The 19,124-nt window shown below is 39.6% G+C and overlaps 1 protein-coding gene across 9 annotated transcripts in view; it reads right to left on the bottom strand.

The window, feature by feature from the left end:
* The window catches only part of THRB (thyroid hormone receptor, beta), a 279,375-nt gene that overhangs the window by 23,520 nt on the left and 236,731 nt on the right, over window positions 1–19,124 (bottom strand). Inside the window, exon 1 of one of the 9 annotated variants that reach the window (XM_014537589.1) lies at window positions 10,626–11,058. The exons of the other annotated variants lie outside the window; for them this stretch is intronic. Coding sequence (XP_014393075.1) covers window positions 10,626–10,953 — 328 coding nt within the window. The 5' untranslated portion in view covers window positions 10,954–11,058. Of the gene's footprint in view, window positions 1–10,625; window positions 11,059–19,124 lie in introns of those variants that run through there. 9 annotated transcript variants of the gene reach the window in all.

Below are 19,124 nucleotides of genomic sequence, written 5' to 3' on the forward strand. Positions count from 1 at the left end.
GACCCTTTCACAGGGGTCGCCTAAGACCATCGGAAAACACATATATAATTACATATTGTTTTTGTGATTAATCACTATGCTTTAATTATGTTCAATTTGTAACAATGAAAATACATCCTGCATATCAGATATTTACATTACGATTCATAACAGTAGCAAAATTACAGTTATGAAGTAGCAATGAAAATAATTTTATGGTTGGGGGTCACCACAACATGAGGAACTACATTAAAGGGTTGCAGCATTAGGAAGGTTGAGAACCCTGCCTTAGGGTCACCCTAGAAATTAACAGTAGATTCAAGCTCATTCAAGACCTAGTGATCTGGGGAGATGCATGCTCACGAATCAGCTAGATTTGATGCTTTTTTTTTTTTTTTGACTCTGATCACTAGGTTTAATACAGTGAGACATGACTAAGGAGAGCTTAAGGGCAATACTGTTTCCCCACATGAAAATCACTATGTCCAGGCCAATCTGATTAAGATACCATCACCAGAAGTGAAAATTTGAAGTTTGAGTTTTACACAACTTGTTCAACTTTCTACTTTGGGCTATAGAGACCACTGTTCATGCCAATCAAAAGAGTCTTTGCTTGCTGGTTATCATTCCCCTTTGCATAACTGTAAACCCCCCAACCCCAAGGGTGTATACCACTATCTATTAGGTAATGGATGGTATGGTCACTCAAATTTAATAGGAAATACTAACAAAATCGACAGGAAAACTCATTAGGCATTGATTCATTCCAAACATAGTTTTGGGTTATCCATCCATACAGAGAAATGATAGGTGAATTTATGGTTTTCAATTTTTCTAAAACAAACTGTCTTATTTGTGTAGTTTTTATTTAAAAAATCTGGACTTGGTAAGGAACTAATACACAAATACAACCATTGTTTTTGATTCATAAAGACTGACCACTAAAATCCATTGGAAAATGCTAGTTAAGTCCAGAACATCTCTGACCATGTTCACTATACCCACCCCCCGCCCCAATTCTACAGTTTGATAACTAACTAGTTCTCTGGACACACAGCTATGCTTTGACACCCCTAAGAAAGCTAAATCATTAGTATGTTTAGTTATTCTTCCAATTTAATTTGAACCTCCTCAGTTCATCCCACAGCACAGATCCTCTGAGTTAAGCTTTTTCCCACTGGTACTTGCTTTCCTACGTCATTTCTTTATATACTTCAAAAATCTTGAATGGTTCATTCTTTAGTCTTTCCCAACATACTAATTCTGATTCCTTTTACATTTGATTCTTAGTATTAGGCACCAAATTTTGCATCATGTTAACCTTTAACCCGCTGGTAAGCAATATATCCATCCATTCATCCATCCATCCATCCATCCATCCATCCATCCATCCATTTATTTAACAAACAGTATGGGCCTCTTGTGTAAGTCACTGGGTACAAACTTGAAACAGCATTAACTTAAAAGGTATTCTTTCTTTGTGTCCACAAATTGCAGCTGAGGTGCCCTGGAGGCCCCCACTTCACAAAATCTTTCCTCAGAACAGCCACTGCCTTTCTGTTCTCAGGACTGCCCTAGTGGAATCTTTGAGCAGCTTTGCTTTACACCTTGCCCCCTGGCTGGCTGGGTCCTTGCTGCTGGGGGACAGTAGACACATTTACATTTATTCTTGCATTATGTCTTTTTACAACTAAAAAAATATTTCACAGAACTTTTATCTTTGTCAAGAGTGGGAAGACAAATGTAATTCAAGAAAAACGAAAGAGAATATATTTCTTTCTGGAAGTGAAAAATCCTATATAATAAAAGCCTAATATGCTAATCGACTGAATGGCGGAATGACTGGTCGCTATGATGCACACTGACCACCAGGGGGCAGATGCTCAACGCAGGAGCTGCTCCCAGCCCATAGGCCCCAGGCCAGCCAAGGGGGGTGCCAGTGGGGGCCCCTAGATTGCCCTGCCAGTCACATTCTCAATTTTTTTCCTGAACAAAAAGCATTAAGCTCTCATAGATAATTTTTTACACAAACACTTACTTGGTGTTTACCATGTGCCAGATATGTCCTAAATGCTTTACAAATATGACCTCATTTAATCCTCACATCATCCTTATAAGGTAGCTCTATTATTAGCCACATTTAATAGATGAGAAACTGTAGCATAGAGAAATTAAGAGATTTGCCTGAGATAACATAGTAAGTGGTGGAGCTAGGATTCAAACCTGGATAGTAGGCTCCAGAGTCCATGCTCTTAACTACTATGCCTCCCATGTGACCTTCACAGCACTTACTGTAGACATAACTTGATAGTTCTCTGTGCTATCATTTAGTGTGTGATAACTTAATTAAAGGCTATTCCTCACTCAACCATAATCTCCACAAGAGCAGGGGTTCTGTCTAGTTTTTGTTGTCACTGTATAGCCAGCATGTACTCATTTTGTGACCAATAAATATTTTTTGAATAAATAAATCAGTCTTTATTGATGAAAAAAAAAGACTTCCTGAAACGAAAATGTATTAACTTTTAGGGCGAGGGTTGGGCATAATACAGTTTCATGCACAAGAAGGACCTTCCTTCTTCCTATCCCTGTAGACTCAAATTCTTAGCAGCTGACACAACCTTTCAATCCATAATTAGAGCTAAACCACTTGATGCAAACCAGCAGGAAAGGGAATAGATGGATATAATGAGTTTTAGTCAAAATCTTAATCACAAGGGTACACACACTGGCAGTCGACAGTGTTTGGCTTGCAGGGTGTTTAAAAATCTCGGCCAATTTTTAAAACCAGGAGCTTTCACATAAAGCCCAGCTTTCTGCTTCGTGTGAAAAATGGGGAGACCTGGCACTCCCGAGCCCACATTTTCATAGGGCAGCAACAACTCTCTCCAAAGAGAGAGGCATACTTGCTAGTTACCCGCGGTCAGCACCAGTCCCTATTGTGCCCCAACTCTGAGGCGAAATGTCAGTTGCCATTTACGTTTATTCCTGCATTATGTCTTTTTTACAAGTAAAAGAATACTTCACCGACTTTTATCCTTGTCAAAAGTGGGAAGACAAACATAATTCAAGAAAAATGAAAGAGAATATATTTCTTTCTGTTTTTAACAAGTAAAAGAATACTTCACAGAACTTTTATCCTTGTCAAAAGTGGGAAGACAAACGTAATTCAAGAAAAATGAAAGAGAATATATTTCTTTCTGGAAGTGAAAAATATTCTTATAAAATAAGCAATATGTGTGCGGGTTGAAAAGTTTAAATTAAGCAGTCCTTATCAAACAACCGAGCCTCTCTCACTAATATCAGCTCTCTGGTGCTTGCAGGCGTTAGAGTTTTAGAACTCTGGTGCCAATGCGATCATTTTCTGTTTTAAGAGAGGGGATGGGTGAAAAGCAGGAAGGTGGGGTTTATTAGAAGAGTGGGAAAGGGACGGGAGTGGAAAGGGTGACCCGCAATGGGCACCAGCTGACTCTGATTTTGCTTTAAGAGTGAACTTATGGCACTGGGCTCACACGGAACACCCACAGGTATTTCATGTCCTGCATGTTTGAGAAAAACATTTGCCTTTTCTTTATCTGAAAATCCATTCAGAATGAGATTCAAGGTTATAGCTCTGAAAATGTGGGCTATCAGCTCTTCAGCCTGATGTGACATGAAGGAGAAGGAGTGGCTACATTGTTATCAGGATAACATCATTGCTACTCTAAGCTGCACTGGTCTCCCCCAGGTACGCCCTGCAGCCATGGTGGGTGTGCACATCACACAATGAAGAAAAGGAGGTTACTGACTTCATGGTGCTAATGATCTAGATGGAGTGGACATAACCAAACATATATGACAAAGAGAACCCAAATTCAGGCTATGGGAATGACCTATAACACATATATGTAAGTAGCATGTTGCAGGTATATATGTCTGTGTATGTTCAAGTGTACTACTCCATTAAGAAACAGCTCAATCTGCAGAAATCTAAGCTTTTCAATACGAAATCAAAGGAGGGATTTTTACATTACAAAAGATCCATTACTGTAGATGGTCTCTAAATATTAAGTTCTTTTAACGTAGTGGTTCTCAACCAGGCGTGATTTTGACTCCAACGGGACATTTGGCAATATCTGGAGACATTGTTGGTTGTGGACTACTGGCATCTAGTACATCGAGGCCAGGGATGCGTAGATATCCTACAAGGCTCAGGAGAGCCCCCAAATGTCAAGAGTGCCGAGGCTGAGACACTCTGCTCTAACATACATTAAATATACTTTATTTTCTTTTTTAAAAAGGTAATTTGCACACGTGACTTAGTGTCATTGCATAAAACAAGGGGTACCACCTTTGAATGTGGTGGCGATTAAACAAAAGAGGCTGATAGGCTGTGAGCTGAGCTAGTGACCTGAAGTGATACAGGCTGAGAAAGGCAGGATGCACACTGGCTGGCAGTGGGTGGTTGGTGGAGAAAAAGTGTCATTGGTTCAGGAATGGAGGGCAGTATGGCAGAGAGAGGAACACGTGGAAAAACTGGCCAAGATTTCTGGAGCTGAGAGAGTGGACTGAAGCATAAAACCAGAAAGAAAATGGAACTCATTGGATGCGTAGCATCCTACAAGGCTCAGGAGAGCCCCCAAATGTCAAGAGTGCTGAGGCTGAGACACTCTGCTCTAACATACATTAAATATACTTTATTTTCTTTTTTAAAAAGGTAATTTGCACACGTGACTTAGTGTCATTGCATAAAACAAGGGGTACCACCTTTGAATGTGGTGGCGATTAAACAAAAGAGGCTGATAGGCTGTGAGCTGAGCTAGTGACCTGAAGTGATACAGGCTGAGAAAGGCAGGATGCACACTGGCTGGCAGTGGGTGGTTGGTGGAGAAAAAGTGTCATTGGTTCAGGAATGGAGGGCAGTATGGCAGAGAGAGGAACACGTGGAAAAACTGGCCAAGATTTCTGGAGCTGAGAGAGTGGACTGAAGCATAAAACCAGAAAGAAAATGGAACTCATTAGGGAAGGGAAGAGTTGGTGGAACTAGTGTTTGATCTAACAGGACATGGAAAAGGGTCTGAATGTTGAAGAGGAGCCTGTGGTGGATGCAGAGGGCAAGGGACGACTGTCACTGAGTGTCTGGAAGCAGAAGTCTTTGAGGGAGACGAGTGGTAAATGGGGAGAAGAGGACAGGACAATGTGGTGGGAAGTATCTGCAGTTAAGGAAAGAGGTCAGGGTGCGGTGACTACTCGAAAGCACATTCTGGGAATCTCCAGGAGAAATGAGGAAATTCTTAAAGCAGCTGGTACAGAGGGATCTGAGATGAGGGAGGTACCAAGGACAGCGCACAGAAGGTTAGTCGTCATGAGGATCTGGACAAGGAAGCCTACGGATACCGGTAGTGGGCATGGTACGTAGTATCAGTACAAGAAGATGGGGTGGAAAAAGGCTGGACTAGAGCACATGGTAGAGTGGGAAGCAATTGGACCTCAGGCTGAATCCACCCGAATTTTGGGCGCTGAGCAAAAAGCTCTGAGTTTGTGGAGAAGTATTCACAAAGAGATGCGAGGTGGTGGACATGAACCCTGAATGCAGGAAATGAGCAACACCCATATTCTCTCCCAAGCCTGCCAGGCATCTGACTTCAGTTTCTCACAATGCCTTGGACTCCTGCTCTTAGCTTTCACTGTGAGGAATGGCAGCGCATGCTCTAGGATGAAGTTAGGGCATCCAATGACATCTCTGAAGGACGTGCCTTTGACAAGAGAGAAAAGAAAGGAAAGAAGAGCCAGCTCATGTTTTGGTCTGAGCTTGGACTTGGCTTGGAAACGCTTGCTGTTTCTTAGTTTGCTTCCATTTCTGCGAGCTGAGAGGCACTTTCATTTAACTTTTGAAGAGTATGTTATGTATTCTACAAAATGGCTCTATTTTCTGGACTGGTGTTGTCTCTTAATAGTATATGGGTGGCAGTGCCTAATTTGAGTCCTAACCTCACGTCAACGTTCTTACAATTACATAAGCATTGTAGGAAAGTCTGCAGTTGCATTAACCTCTTAAGTATCATTCATTTTAAAGACATGATGTCTGCAACAGATCATTGGGTGGAATGATTGTATATGTGTTTAAACTAAAGATATTCAGCTAGAAAGGAAAAGCAGAGATGGGAGAGGGGAGAGAGAGGAAAACTGAGGGAGAAAGAGATTGAGGAACAGAGGTGGTGGTGTGAAGGAGAGACAAAGAGGAGAAGAGGGGATGGGAGGGAAGAGGCGGGAAAGTTGAGAAAGAGAAATCGAAAGAGTATGCGATCACTTCATATTCAAGTTCATGGCTGGGAGTGATTATGCAATGGGACTTATAAATCTTCCCATTTTGGTTTCCTTTCCTGCCTGCCTCTCACTAGACTGAGTGTAATTCTAGCGTTTAAGGGTACCTGTTTCTCATGCAACATTTTTTTCTCTGTGGGCAGACTTTAAAACCTCCCCATCCCCAACTCTGGTATAGCAATCTTTCTCTAACTTTAAAGAGGCCAAGGAAATTCTAATTAGAGATCATATTTCTAATATGAGGCTTAACTCCTCTTTCCAATCCAAGCCTTTTGATGTGGGTCACTTCAAACATCCCCAACCTTACCGTTTAATTTCCATTTCTAATGTCTACCTAAGTATTCACACAAAGTCCACAGAGCTAGGAACACACACACAAAAGATTTATATGCCTGTCCCCAAGATCGAGGGGCAATGAAAGCAGATTCAGAAAGAACAGTTTTATGTAGAGTTTCTGCTTCCGTTTTCCATTTTTCTCTCTGAAACACAAAGAACCAGAACACATGCAATCAAAACCAAACCCAAACTGAACAGGACAAGCACATCCCATTTCCTCGATCCTGGCTCCAAAACAGGACATTCTTTTCCTCTTGGACACGATCACCAACTCTGGTGCAAACACACCAGCAACTCTGGGGATGTGCAATTCCTGTAAAGATGGCACATTGCGAAGCAGAGAATCCTGTGCAGGACAGACACTCCAGAGAAGGATTTTGTGTAAACAGACCCAGAGGCTGACTGGCAAAGCTGCCCGCAGAACAGCCAGACTCAAGCTGCTTGGGGACTTGGAATGTCATTGGAATTTCTGGTGGAAACAGCCAGCCCCCGTCTCTCCCTTCCCCCACAAAAAGACATCAATTTTAACTGTGCTGAAACCACCGCCACAAGGAAGACACAACATCCTGGCTGCCAGTTCCCCTCCCCTTCGTCTGATTTCCAAACTTATTCCCTTTCCTTCTGAAGTCTGTGACCAGAACTGGCTGCAAGGACCGATTTTAACTGAACAAATCATGGCTAGGTTACTTGGAAGACAAAAAATAATATTAAAAAAATAACACAGATTAAAAAAAGGAGCTCATATATTCTGAGTGATAGCTATGGCGTTTTTTAAAAAAATATATTTTATTGATTTTTTTTACAGAGAGGAAGGGAGAGGGATAGAGAGTTAGAAATATTGATGAGAGAGAAACATCGATCAGCTGCCTCCTGCACATCTCCTACTGGGGATGTGCCAGCAACCAAGGTACATGCCCTTGACTGAAATCGAACCTGGGACCTTTCAGTCCGCAGGCCAACGCTCTATCCACTGAGCCAAACCGGTTAGGGTGAGCTATGGTGTTTTTAATCTGTCTCTAACTTTTACAAATTAAATATGTGTTTTCTCATATTCTATAGTGAAAAATAAGACAGACATTATATTCTGCATCTCAGCCCTCTTCAATGTGGAAATTACATCAGCTCCCACACCAGTTCTTGAAGTCTTATTTCAAATTTGATTCAATGAACTGAATTCTGACTCCTTCTTAGTTTGTGTTCTCAATGCTTCAGAAGCTTGATGACTTTCCCCCCTCTTGGCTATAAATATAAAAACAGGAAAATTACACAGAAGGAGTCAAAAGTCATTCTAAAGTCAGCCATTAAGATAACCAGACTTAACATTAGGTTCTGTATGTAGCATTCCTTTATTTCATCGATGTGTACTTAAATACACTTTTCACATTTTTATTTTATTTTCCTTTTTATTGAATTTATTGGGGTGACACCGGCTAAGAAAATTATGCAGGTTTCAGGTGCACAATTCCACAACACATCATCTGTACACTGTATTGTGTGTCAGTGCCCCAGGTCAAGTCTCCTTCCATCACCACTTATCCCCCCGCCCCTCCCACCCTCCTCCACCTACTCCCACGCCAATTTCCACACTCTTGTCCATAAATACCCTTAAAAAAACAAGATTATGATCATTCTCTACATACTAGAAAACTCTAATTAAAGGCTAGCAAATAAGTCATCCTTAAAAAATTATAAAAAGTTAAGACAGTTGCATTAGTGAAGTGCTTATAGAGCTGTAAGCACAGCAACAAACACAGATGAAGTAATTATGAATTTCACAAAAATAGATAAAGATCCAATTGGAATAATGAGGCCTGCCTCACGGGACACCTGCTTATGGTCTCAATTTTGCCTCAAGGAGAGACATCTGATGCCCTTCAGAACAACAAAAATCAATAATGGATCAATATGGATAAACATGCTGGGTACGACCTTTTGTCCTAAGAGATAGTTAACAGCTGGGTTTAGTTTTACCGGGATTTACTTAAAGACTTGTAACAGTAAATAGTGGTGCATTTAAGAATATTTGCCTGCTTTGATTTAGTGAGTTTGGCAGGTCGCAGTGGCCTTTCAATGGCTTAGGGCTTTGAGAAATTACATCAATATATGCATACACAGTGTGTCTTAACCTCTAGTTCAAGCATCAAATTAATTAGTAAAGAATCCCATTTTAACATTTTATAAGCAAATATTTTCTAGTGCTGGTTGAAGAAAATACAGTGGAAAGACAAAAGAAAAACGAGTAAAAAAAGCATGAAAAGTTTTGCAGGAATTTTTAAGAATAGCTGAATGCCCAAATCGAAAGACGGACACTAATATTTTCTTATGATCCTACATCACTAAGAAAGGCATATCCAGGCATGTTGAGTGAGGTAATGTTGATTTCTTTTCAAAGATAAATTACTTAAAAGTGTAATATTAAATAAAATAGCTCACAATCTATCTCACTTACATGGTGTGCTCCTTGCAATAAATAAGAAATTCAATGCCCTTCAAAAGGATGTAAAACTAAATGAAAATGCAGATGAACAAGTCTGAATTTGTTTTATGCTATAATCCTCTTCATATTTCATATTTGGAAGTTATAGAATAGCACAGAAAACATGAACACAGTATATGGTAAAAACTAAACAAGGATTTTAGATTCACTTTATATTTTTTTAGATTCTGCTTATCAGTTTTTTAAACAGGTTATATTAACTATAGTCACATTAAAAAAGGCAAATGATAATTGTTATAGGAGCCACATCAAATAAACCACATTCTGTTTTGAGATAATTTCACAGAGAAATTCACATTTGAAGATCAATGGGCATCATATACCTGCAAATTAAGAAACCCATGAATTGGGTTTCCTATGAAATAGCCTATAGATTGTACACAGAAAAAACAAGTTTCTGGCATATTTGCACTAGAATTTAGCTATTTTAGAAAGTATTTTCTATCTGGCGGTTGCCACTAAGTTCCCTAAGAACTACCTGTTTGCCTCTTTGATTTTACTTTTTGGTAATACAAGAAATGATCTATTGATAGAAAATTAAGCAGCACTGTAAAAACCACAGCCTCTATTAAAATAAACGGATATTGCACTTGTTTCAACATTGGATATTTTGGAGGATATTCCATTCACTTTCATATGAGAGTTCATTTGACATAATTGCAGACGTGTCAAACCTTAGGGACACAATGGCAATATAAAATGTTCCAGTTTCTTTTTGAGTGTTAGCTTCTTACCGCTTGGTATGGTTACAAGTAGATTCTTTACAGTTTACATGGGTAAGTAAATATACTGAAGTGAACATTTACAAATCCTAACATGTCAACAGTATGGTCTTGTTTGCCTCACTGAAATATGTTTCTAGTTAACTAAATAAACTTTTAATGAGAAATGACAAGAAAAACTCAAATGAGTTTTTAATCTGAACATGGACTGGGGATAATGATCCCACTTCAGATGCCGCAGTACTTATTCACCAAGGGGAAGCTTTTTACATGTTTTCTTTAGCAAAGAAGCTGACATTAATCACTTTGGGCAATATATATATATATACACACTCACACAGACACACACATACACGTATATATATGCACACACACATTCTCTCTCTCTCTCGGAAGCTTTTATGTTTTCTTTAGCAAAGAAGCTGACATTAATCACTTTGGGCAATATATATATATATACACACTCACACAGACACACACAACATCGTATATATATGCACACACACATTCTCTCTCTCTCTCTCTACACACACACACACACACACACACACACACACATACAGTGTCTAAAAAAACAATTCAATCCAACTTTCATATATAAAGAAAAAAGTCTTTGGAAATCTTTGTTGTTCATGGACCCCTTTCAATCACCCAGCAGCCTCTCTTTACTGCTGTTTTTAATTTCAAACACTCAGCATCCAAAGTCAAATATGTGACAAAGCTGATGCAAACTGTAACTTTAACACACAACGGAAACTTTTAATACATTTAGGTACAATGGTCCCTACCTTTTTTTTGAGAGTAAGATGGTGACTGCCCTTGAGAAAAAGAAGACTTTTCTTCGGTGAAATATTCAGGCTGGCTGTATTGATTCAGGGCCATGTCCAAGTCAGAGTCCTTGCTTTTTAGCATGTTTCCAGGGTAACTACAGGTATAAGGCTGATTCACTGCCCAGGCCTGTTCCATATATATGTTGTTACTGGGCACAGCCTGAGCGCTGCACCCACTATAACCCGGACTATCTTCAAAATACGCGTAATAATCAGTGGCCTGCATGTAGCAGTTGCTGCTGGCAGCTGGGTGCACTTCATAGAGTTCTTGCATGCAATAGTTCATTTTGTTACCCTAGTTCAGTTCCTACTTTACATATACACACACTCTATGCATGCATTCACCAGCCCCATACACCCAGAGAGCTGGGCATATACGCCGAGAAGCGTACATCCATACACATGAAAGGAGAAAGGAAGATGAATAAACACCACCACCAACACGGCAACCCAGCCTGCGTTACTTTGGAATAGCACCTGATGTGCTAAAATCCTATCTAGATTGAGGTGTCTATTGAGCTCTCCTGCCATTTGAACATATTGGAAAGCAGATTTCTGACTACCTGAGGTCTTAAGCTGTGAATGAAGCTAATTCCTGGGGAAGATGGCAGGCAGGTAGGGATGACCTTAGCCCAGCTACAGCACTGAGAGCAAGAATCTTCCTGCTGTTCTGAGACTGGGAAGATTCATTTTATAGGTGGTTTTGAATCCCTTTCAGCATGATTAGAAAATGATTACTCATTGTTATGTCATTTTGGTTGACAACTTAAGCATGAAACGTTATAAAGACATCTTAGAGACTATCCTTGGATACACAGAAAATCCTAAAATCAATAATCGAGTTTATTAGCCTGATGACTGACTCCAAAACATTAATCCAGTCATACGAACGACAGTGGCTAAATCTGTTGTTGAATGTTACCGATCAGCTTTTAAAACCAGGATCCAATCATTTCCTAATGACACATAGATCCCACAGGTTTTTAAAACAGGCCCAGGAAAGCCACATTTGAAAATGCTGCTCGTTTGCACCTGATAATTTTCTACATCAGTAGCACTAATCTACATGAGACCTAAAGCTCAACTTAACTGTTTATTCTGTCTTTATTGTTTTGTTTGTAAGTGCCTGAGGGAGAGCCTAGGGGAATACCCTTAAGAAGAATACCCCTCTATTACAGCATTTCCCCCTCCGTTGTCACTTAACAGCACTCTTACCAGTAGTATGTGAAAACTGTGCACACCATCATTTTATTCCCATTCAAATCTGCGTTGGGGACTATCTTGAAGCGTAACTGGATTTAATTGTATTCACACACTAGTCCCCCTCTGTTGTCACTTAACAGCACTCTTACCCGTAGTATGTGAAAACTGCACACCATCATTTTATTCCCATTCAAATCTGCTTTGGGGACTATCATGAAGCGTAACTGGATTTAATTGTATTCACACACTAGACATTTGAAGATAGTGATCCAAATGGGAAAAGAGTTTTCTCTAAGAATCACCACATCTTTGAATTAAGATGCGAACAAATATCAAATTAGATCATAGTTACTTGCTGATGATTACTAATGGTATTCTCTCCATGCGGATGGTGGTTTGCATGTGTATGTCCACCTATACGTGTGTGTTCTCCATGATGAGGGCGGAAGCTGCTTTCTTTGAGCCTAGGGAGTCTTCCTCTTTCCTCTGGAGACTCAGTTCGCAGGGCTAGACTTCAGGTGGTGCTGTTTACGTTGGGCGTTCCTGCTGGTCCATGAATGAACCTGTGACCTTGCTGGTATTTCCCCCCCAAGGGACCACAGCAATATAATATGTAATGTCCAATAGTGAGAACTCCGCTTTGGACAGGAAGTTCCAGTTAGTTGTAGCCTGGACTTCCGGTCAGGGACATATGACAGGAGGAAGGCGGGTATTATCACCATTCAACAAACATTTATTGGGCAACTATTAGGTACAGAGCAGGAGGTGGTGGGAGCAGAGGCTGTTCAAAAATTCAATCACGGTCCTTGCCACAAGTGGCTTAACAGCAAGTGTATTCAATATACAGAGTAAATTAGACCACTGTCCTGCAAGAGAGCCTTTTAAGTGCTGAGGATTTTTATGAATGTAGTAAAGGAGCTATCGATTCAAGGGAAGAAGGTGAAGAATTAGAGAACAAGCTGCGGATGAGACAAAATAAGGGAAGAAACCCAGGCAAACCCCGTGGACGTTTAGTAATAAGACTCCTTGGAAAACTGCAACTATAAAACAAGTAAAACAGCTATAAAAATGAAAACAACTATAAAAACTAAACAACTGTAAAACAACTAAAACATGAAAAACTGAACTATAAAACAAGTAAAGGAATTTTCTCCAAATTGGTACATTTAAACCAGAAAATAAATTGCAACATCCTAGAAAGCATGAAAGTCACCAAAGGAATGAAGGACATAGCTAACATTTTAATAGTATTTTTACTCTCTGATTACTCTTAAAACAAATAAAAGATTTTTTTTGGCAGATACAGTATTCACAAGGGTTTTTAAGAACACATACACATAACATTACAATTAACATGTTCTCTCTACTGAAAATGTCAAAACATTTCATTGGAAGCAATGATTATTTTCTGAAAACCCAAGGAAAAAGGATCCAGGCCTTATGTGTTTTTTTTTTTTTTTTTTGGTCTGATTTCATTTATTTATCTCAAATTTCCAAAACTAATCTGAAAATTAACCTTTCAATAAAGCAGTTTTCTTTCCTGGCAAATACACTTGTTCCGAGGCCTCTTTCTGGTTAGGAGTTACATGTCGAATCCATCCAATTCTGTAATTTTGTTCAGCACATTTCCTGGCTCCCTGTCTATTACATTGAAGGCACAAATCCAAGCAATTTCTTGCTTTTCACCAGCAACAGTATCAACTTAAGCCAGAGCCTCAACTTTCATTCCAAAAAACACGTAAAAACAATTTTTCCGAATTGCTAGATGTACTTGAAAACTCAGAGTTTTATTCTGCCTCAGAACTGGATATAAACACTGCAGCGAAAAAGGAAAGAATGCCTCCCGACTCCCCTCCCCCCCGCAAAATGTTTTCTCTCAATTTTTACAAAACATTTGGAAGACCCCTGAGAATCATTTTTTTTTTATTGAATTAGAACCACCCTGAACTCCCTCATAAATCACTGAATAGAAAAACAAGTTTCAAAACAGATTTAAGAGAACCCAGTTCCCACTAATTTTTATTTTTTGGACAAAACAGTACGAAACTTTCTGAAACTCACTCCTTGTACCAAGTGGGGCTATTCTTTACTTGTAGTAAATGCATGAAACTCTCTTTACTAGTAGCTGGAAATGGAGTTAAATGCTCACACTGAATTTGAACTATGGCCCCTCCCATCCTGATGGAAGCAATCACAATGCTATCGCTTGTGATCAAGCTACCAGGCTTCTTTGTAAAGTTCATAAAGTAATTTAAACATATTATGATTATTCTTACTTTCTATTTTAGAAATAGAATCTCTACATTTTAGAGGGCAATGGTCCTTGGGAAAAAAAACTTTTGTTTCCCAGTTGCATCTAGTCTGTTTGTGTGAATAACTTCTGGCCAATGAGATACAGCAGAAGAAATGTTGTAAGGTGGTTTCTAGGGAACTTAAAAGACAGCTGAAAAAGAAAGCTAGTGCATAGCATTTGCTTCTTCATTCCTTCTTCCTGCTGTCTGGAATGTGAATACGATTGCTGGAGCTCCAGACACCATTTTGGTCCATGAGGATGAAAGTCATACTCTAGAGATGATAGAAAAATAAGCTGGAAGGAATCTAGGTGCTGAGCCTAAAACTACCACAGAACTGCCATTGTAGTCTAGACTGTCATCCTCTGGATTTCTTTTTCCCTCAAGATAGAGAAAATGCTTTCCATTTAGGAGCCTGGGAAGCTGCTGAAGGGGGTGTCTTTATTGTGTTTACCAAGGAGGAAAGCTGCTGGCCAGGAGAAGCAGGCCAGACACGTGGAAGTGCAAATCCCCAGGCGGCTGCAGAACAAGACCTGGCTCTTCAGGCTCTGGGATTGAGTCTGTTTTGGTAGGAATAGAAACTCAAAGTCCTCCTCCTTTAAACATCTGTACTCTGAATTTGTTTCTACTTTTTTTCTCCTTTAGTATTTAATAAAAGCTTTTCGACAGCTCTAGCCTATTACAGCTCTACTGAAGGACATTAAAGGGAGGCTTTTGTTCGAAATCCAGCACCAAGCCAAATTTGCTTTGATAAAAATGTGCCTGAAAAAGTGACAAGATTGTTGTGTTGCTTAAATAATATAAACTAATGGGAAGTGGTTCACAGCACAAGCCCTGTATGGAATAGAGGTAATGTAGGAAAAGGGAACAGGGTGTAACTAAGGCACGGAGACGATGTTCAGCACAGCAAATGGCCAGGGTTTGGGTTATATAAGTGGCGAGAGATAGGAATAAAAGCAGTCCTGTGCCACATTATGAAGGACCTGTATGTCTTCAAACTTTATCTTGAAACCAAGGGTAATTTCAAGCTGGGTTGGGGATTGGGGAGAGGGGTTAGGTGACATGTTTCTAATTCTTTAAAATCAAACCCTTGGCTGCTACGTAGAAGATGAATCGAAAGATCAGAGGCATAGAAATCTCGTAGGGAGATATTCTGGTCCCTGTTTTAGTGGTGAGAAACTGAGATCTAGAGAGGTTAAGAATTAAGAACTTTCTCAAGATCATAAGGTTGATCAGTGATGATCTGAATGCAAGTTTATTTGGCTGCAAACCCTTCACTTTTTTTTTGAAAATAGTGCCTCCACTTAGAATATCAGCTTTCCATGCAGTAAATCTGAAATAGTTATTTACATTTACATCTATGTTCTCTTAAAATCAATGCATAAATTACAGATAAAGGTATAGTGCTTATTTCCTGGATATTTAAGTTAATTTAGGGGTCCACAATAAGCATATAATATGTTGCTTACTAAATTAATGAATGCAAGTGGACAGTGGCTGAATGACCTAAAATTATAATCTTCCAGATTGTTAGTTAATATGCATTTTCTCCATGTAAACAGGATGATGAGTTAGAATACAGGATGTGGCTATAAAATATGCCTCCAGTTTGCTGTCCTTATGCCATTAGTAGCTTACATTGGGGCCCAGGGTACTGTAGGCCTAGGATGACCTGACATACAATGATTCTTCCTGGTTTGTCCATTGTCCTCTTTGAGGGGTCCAGAAACTTAACCATGTCAGACAAGGGCATTTATATGCTCAAAATATTTCTAAACATTTTTGCTGGATATTTAGTTCATGAAATCCTCTCTTTTAAATGATTTCAGAGAGGAAGGGAGAGAGAGAGAGAGATGGAAACATCAATGATGAGAATCATTGATTGCCTCCTGCATGCCCCCCACTGGGGATTGAACCTGCAACCTGGGCATGTGCCTGGACTGGGAATTGAACCGAGACCTGCTGGTTCATAGGTTGATGCTTAATCACCAAGGCACACTGGCTGGGCATGAAATTCTCTCTTGCATATTGAAAATAATATTTGATCTGATTTCAGCCTAAAGTCAAAACTTGTTTAAGCTTTCAAGTAATGGATTGTAGGGCCCCAAATTCCAAGATCCAGTTGTGCTATTTCAAGGCCTCTCTTTCATAGCATTTCCAGGGGGATGGAAGAGTATTTATTAATCACTGGAATTCTATCAGTGTCTTCACCCCCCGCTGAGTAACTCGAGGATTCTTGGAATTTTTTCAGCTTTATTGATGTATGATTGAGAAATAAAACTGTACTAGATAAGATACTTGAAGTGTACATCATGATGATCTGATATACATGTACACTAGGGAAGATTCCTCCTCCCTGGCTCATTAACATATAATTAGCAAATTTCAATTATACAATACAGTGTTATCAATCTTGGAATGTCCTGATGGACCACAAGCAGTATGCCATTTGTCTAAATTTGTCTACGAGTAGTTTTATCCCTTGTTCAGGGACAGCCCTTGGCAGGCAGTGAGGGAAGTGACATTTTTCCTCAGGGCACTGTGGCATCGCCTCAACAATAGGATAGTGTGAACACTGATCCTACTGTACAGCACACAACCTGACAATCAGCGCAGTGGTATGTGGTAGTCCTGTTCCTTACTTTTTCTCTCATCCACTTTCCTGCTATCATCAACCTTTTCATGGTCTCCTTCCATCCCCAATCCTTCCATTGCCTTGATTAGACCTTGTCAAAGGAGAACGGAATCTGATCTAATTCAGATTCCTTTGGAGATGCTAGAGACTTGACGAAATATCCAGCCAGGAGGTTTGCATTTTGAAAAACCACAAAGGGCAATGATGGAATTACAGGCACTCGGGGCGATCCATGGGAGATGTCCTGGGGAAGGGAAAGACTTTGAATTCCAGTGGTCACCTGTGATTCTTTATAAGGCTGACTCTCCCAACAATACCTTTCCAACTTCAATGCAATGTCAGTAAGTTAGCCATCCACATTGTACCTGATTTTGTCTGAATATTGGTGAAAAGGGCACAAGATATCACTTTCCCTGGCTGGTTTGGCTCAGTGGATAGACCGTTGGCCTGTGGACTGAAGGGTCCCGGATTCGATTCCGGTCAAGGGCACATGCCTGGGTTGTGGGCTTGATCCCCAGTTAGGGGTGTGCAGGAGGAAGCTGATCAATGATTCTCTCTCATCATTGATGTTTCTATCTCTCTCTCCCTTTCTGAAATCAACAAAAATATATTTTAAAAAAAGATATCACTTAATCTTTACTAAAGCTGCAGGCCCTATGCTGAGTGCTTAACATGCACTATCTTTCATTTTTATGACAAATCTAACAACCGGACATTATTACCCCATTTAGAATAAAGCAGACTGAGAGAGAGGTTAAAAAATTTGCACTGAGCTGGTCAATTAAAGAGGAAGAAGTCACCCTAAGCCAGTCTGAATGTAAAGCATATGACCTTAACATTTAAAACAATTACACAAGTTATTCATAAATATATTCTTATTATAGAACAATTTTGAATGCAGTTTTATATCTTTAATATTAGCATCGCCCTTTATTCCACTCTTTCATTTTTAAGGTATCTACTGTTACAAGGGTAGTGTGCATCAGTAACTTTTGCTATGCACATTTGTGCACACACAGCTATACAGACTTTTAAACTGCAATGGGATTATACTGTGCTTTATGCATGATTGTTTCTCCATTATATATTCCTAAAACCACCTCTTTTAAAAAAATCTTTTAATTTCTCTAGTAGATGCTTTAGATATACAACAATTTTTTGGGGATACTGCCCTACGGATGGACATTTGGATCATTTCCAAAATTTCAGGAACAAAAACAAAGATGCAAAGAAAACTATTGAACTCAGACCTTTGGGACTTGTGTGCGTATTTCTATGGGATAGATATTACAAGAGGGACGGCTGGGTGGAAGCATTGTTGTGACAGACACTGTTAAATTGGCCTTGGAAAACCCGTGGTCCATCTGCTCAACGGAAATGAAAGTTGGATGAAACAGAGCCTTGAATTTCTGATGTTTGCCTTTTTTTGACATTGCCTTGTTCCCAGTACTTCCACCCTGCCCCCACCTCCACTCTAGCTGGTGGCTTCTTTTGCCCTCTACCTCTATCTGCCCTGGCCTACTTACAAGGTGCTCTTCCCTGCCTTTGAAGTATCAAGTCACAGGGCTCTCTTGCATATGCCAGAAGCGGATAGAAAGCACTTATTCCCACGTTGATGGCTAAGGCTCCCGAGTGTCCTTGAAGTATATGAATCACACTGGTGCTCTCAGCTGGGACTGTACACCCTGATATATGGTGAGTAGGAGCACAGTAGAAATATGAGATGGATGAGCAGCTGGTCATACTGGTGAAAGGGTTCAAACTTTTTAATCCTCCATCTTCTAAAATATTCATTTACCTGAAGATGCCCTTGTGTTTTACTTAAGGACAAAGATAGCTGTCACCCACAGAAAAGGTGCATGTCTAACTTGAAGGATTATAATACATATAATGACTTGGCTTTATGTCTCTCAATTTTAGAACACTTTGTTATTTTGGTGAGAATTATACATCACTTAAAATTGTCATCATTGATTTGATTCATCCTTTTCTCCTTATGAAGAGCATGAGTTAATAGTCTGCCCCTTTGCTGACATAAGATATTGTTTTAAAAAATACTTCAACTTGTCTAAATCTTGGAGACTGGTTTAATAAATTATAGTATATCTACAAGCAAGAATAACCTATTGCCAATAAAAGCCAGGATTCAAATAATATTTAATGACAAGGGAAGATGTTCATGATATATTGTTTAAGCATTAAAAATGGTATGCCTATCTTCCTTTTGTTAAGTTGTATGAGTTCCCTGTAAATATTGGAGATTAAACCCTTATCAGTGATAACATTGGCAAATATGTTCTCCCATGCAGTGGACTTTCTTTTTAAAAA

The sequence above is a fragment of the Myotis brandtii genome, unplaced genomic scaffold (assembly GCF_000412655.1).
Source record: "Myotis brandtii unplaced genomic scaffold, ASM41265v1 scaffold18, whole genome shotgun sequence".
NCBI lineage: Eukaryota > Metazoa > Chordata > Mammalia > Chiroptera > Vespertilionidae > Myotis > Myotis brandtii.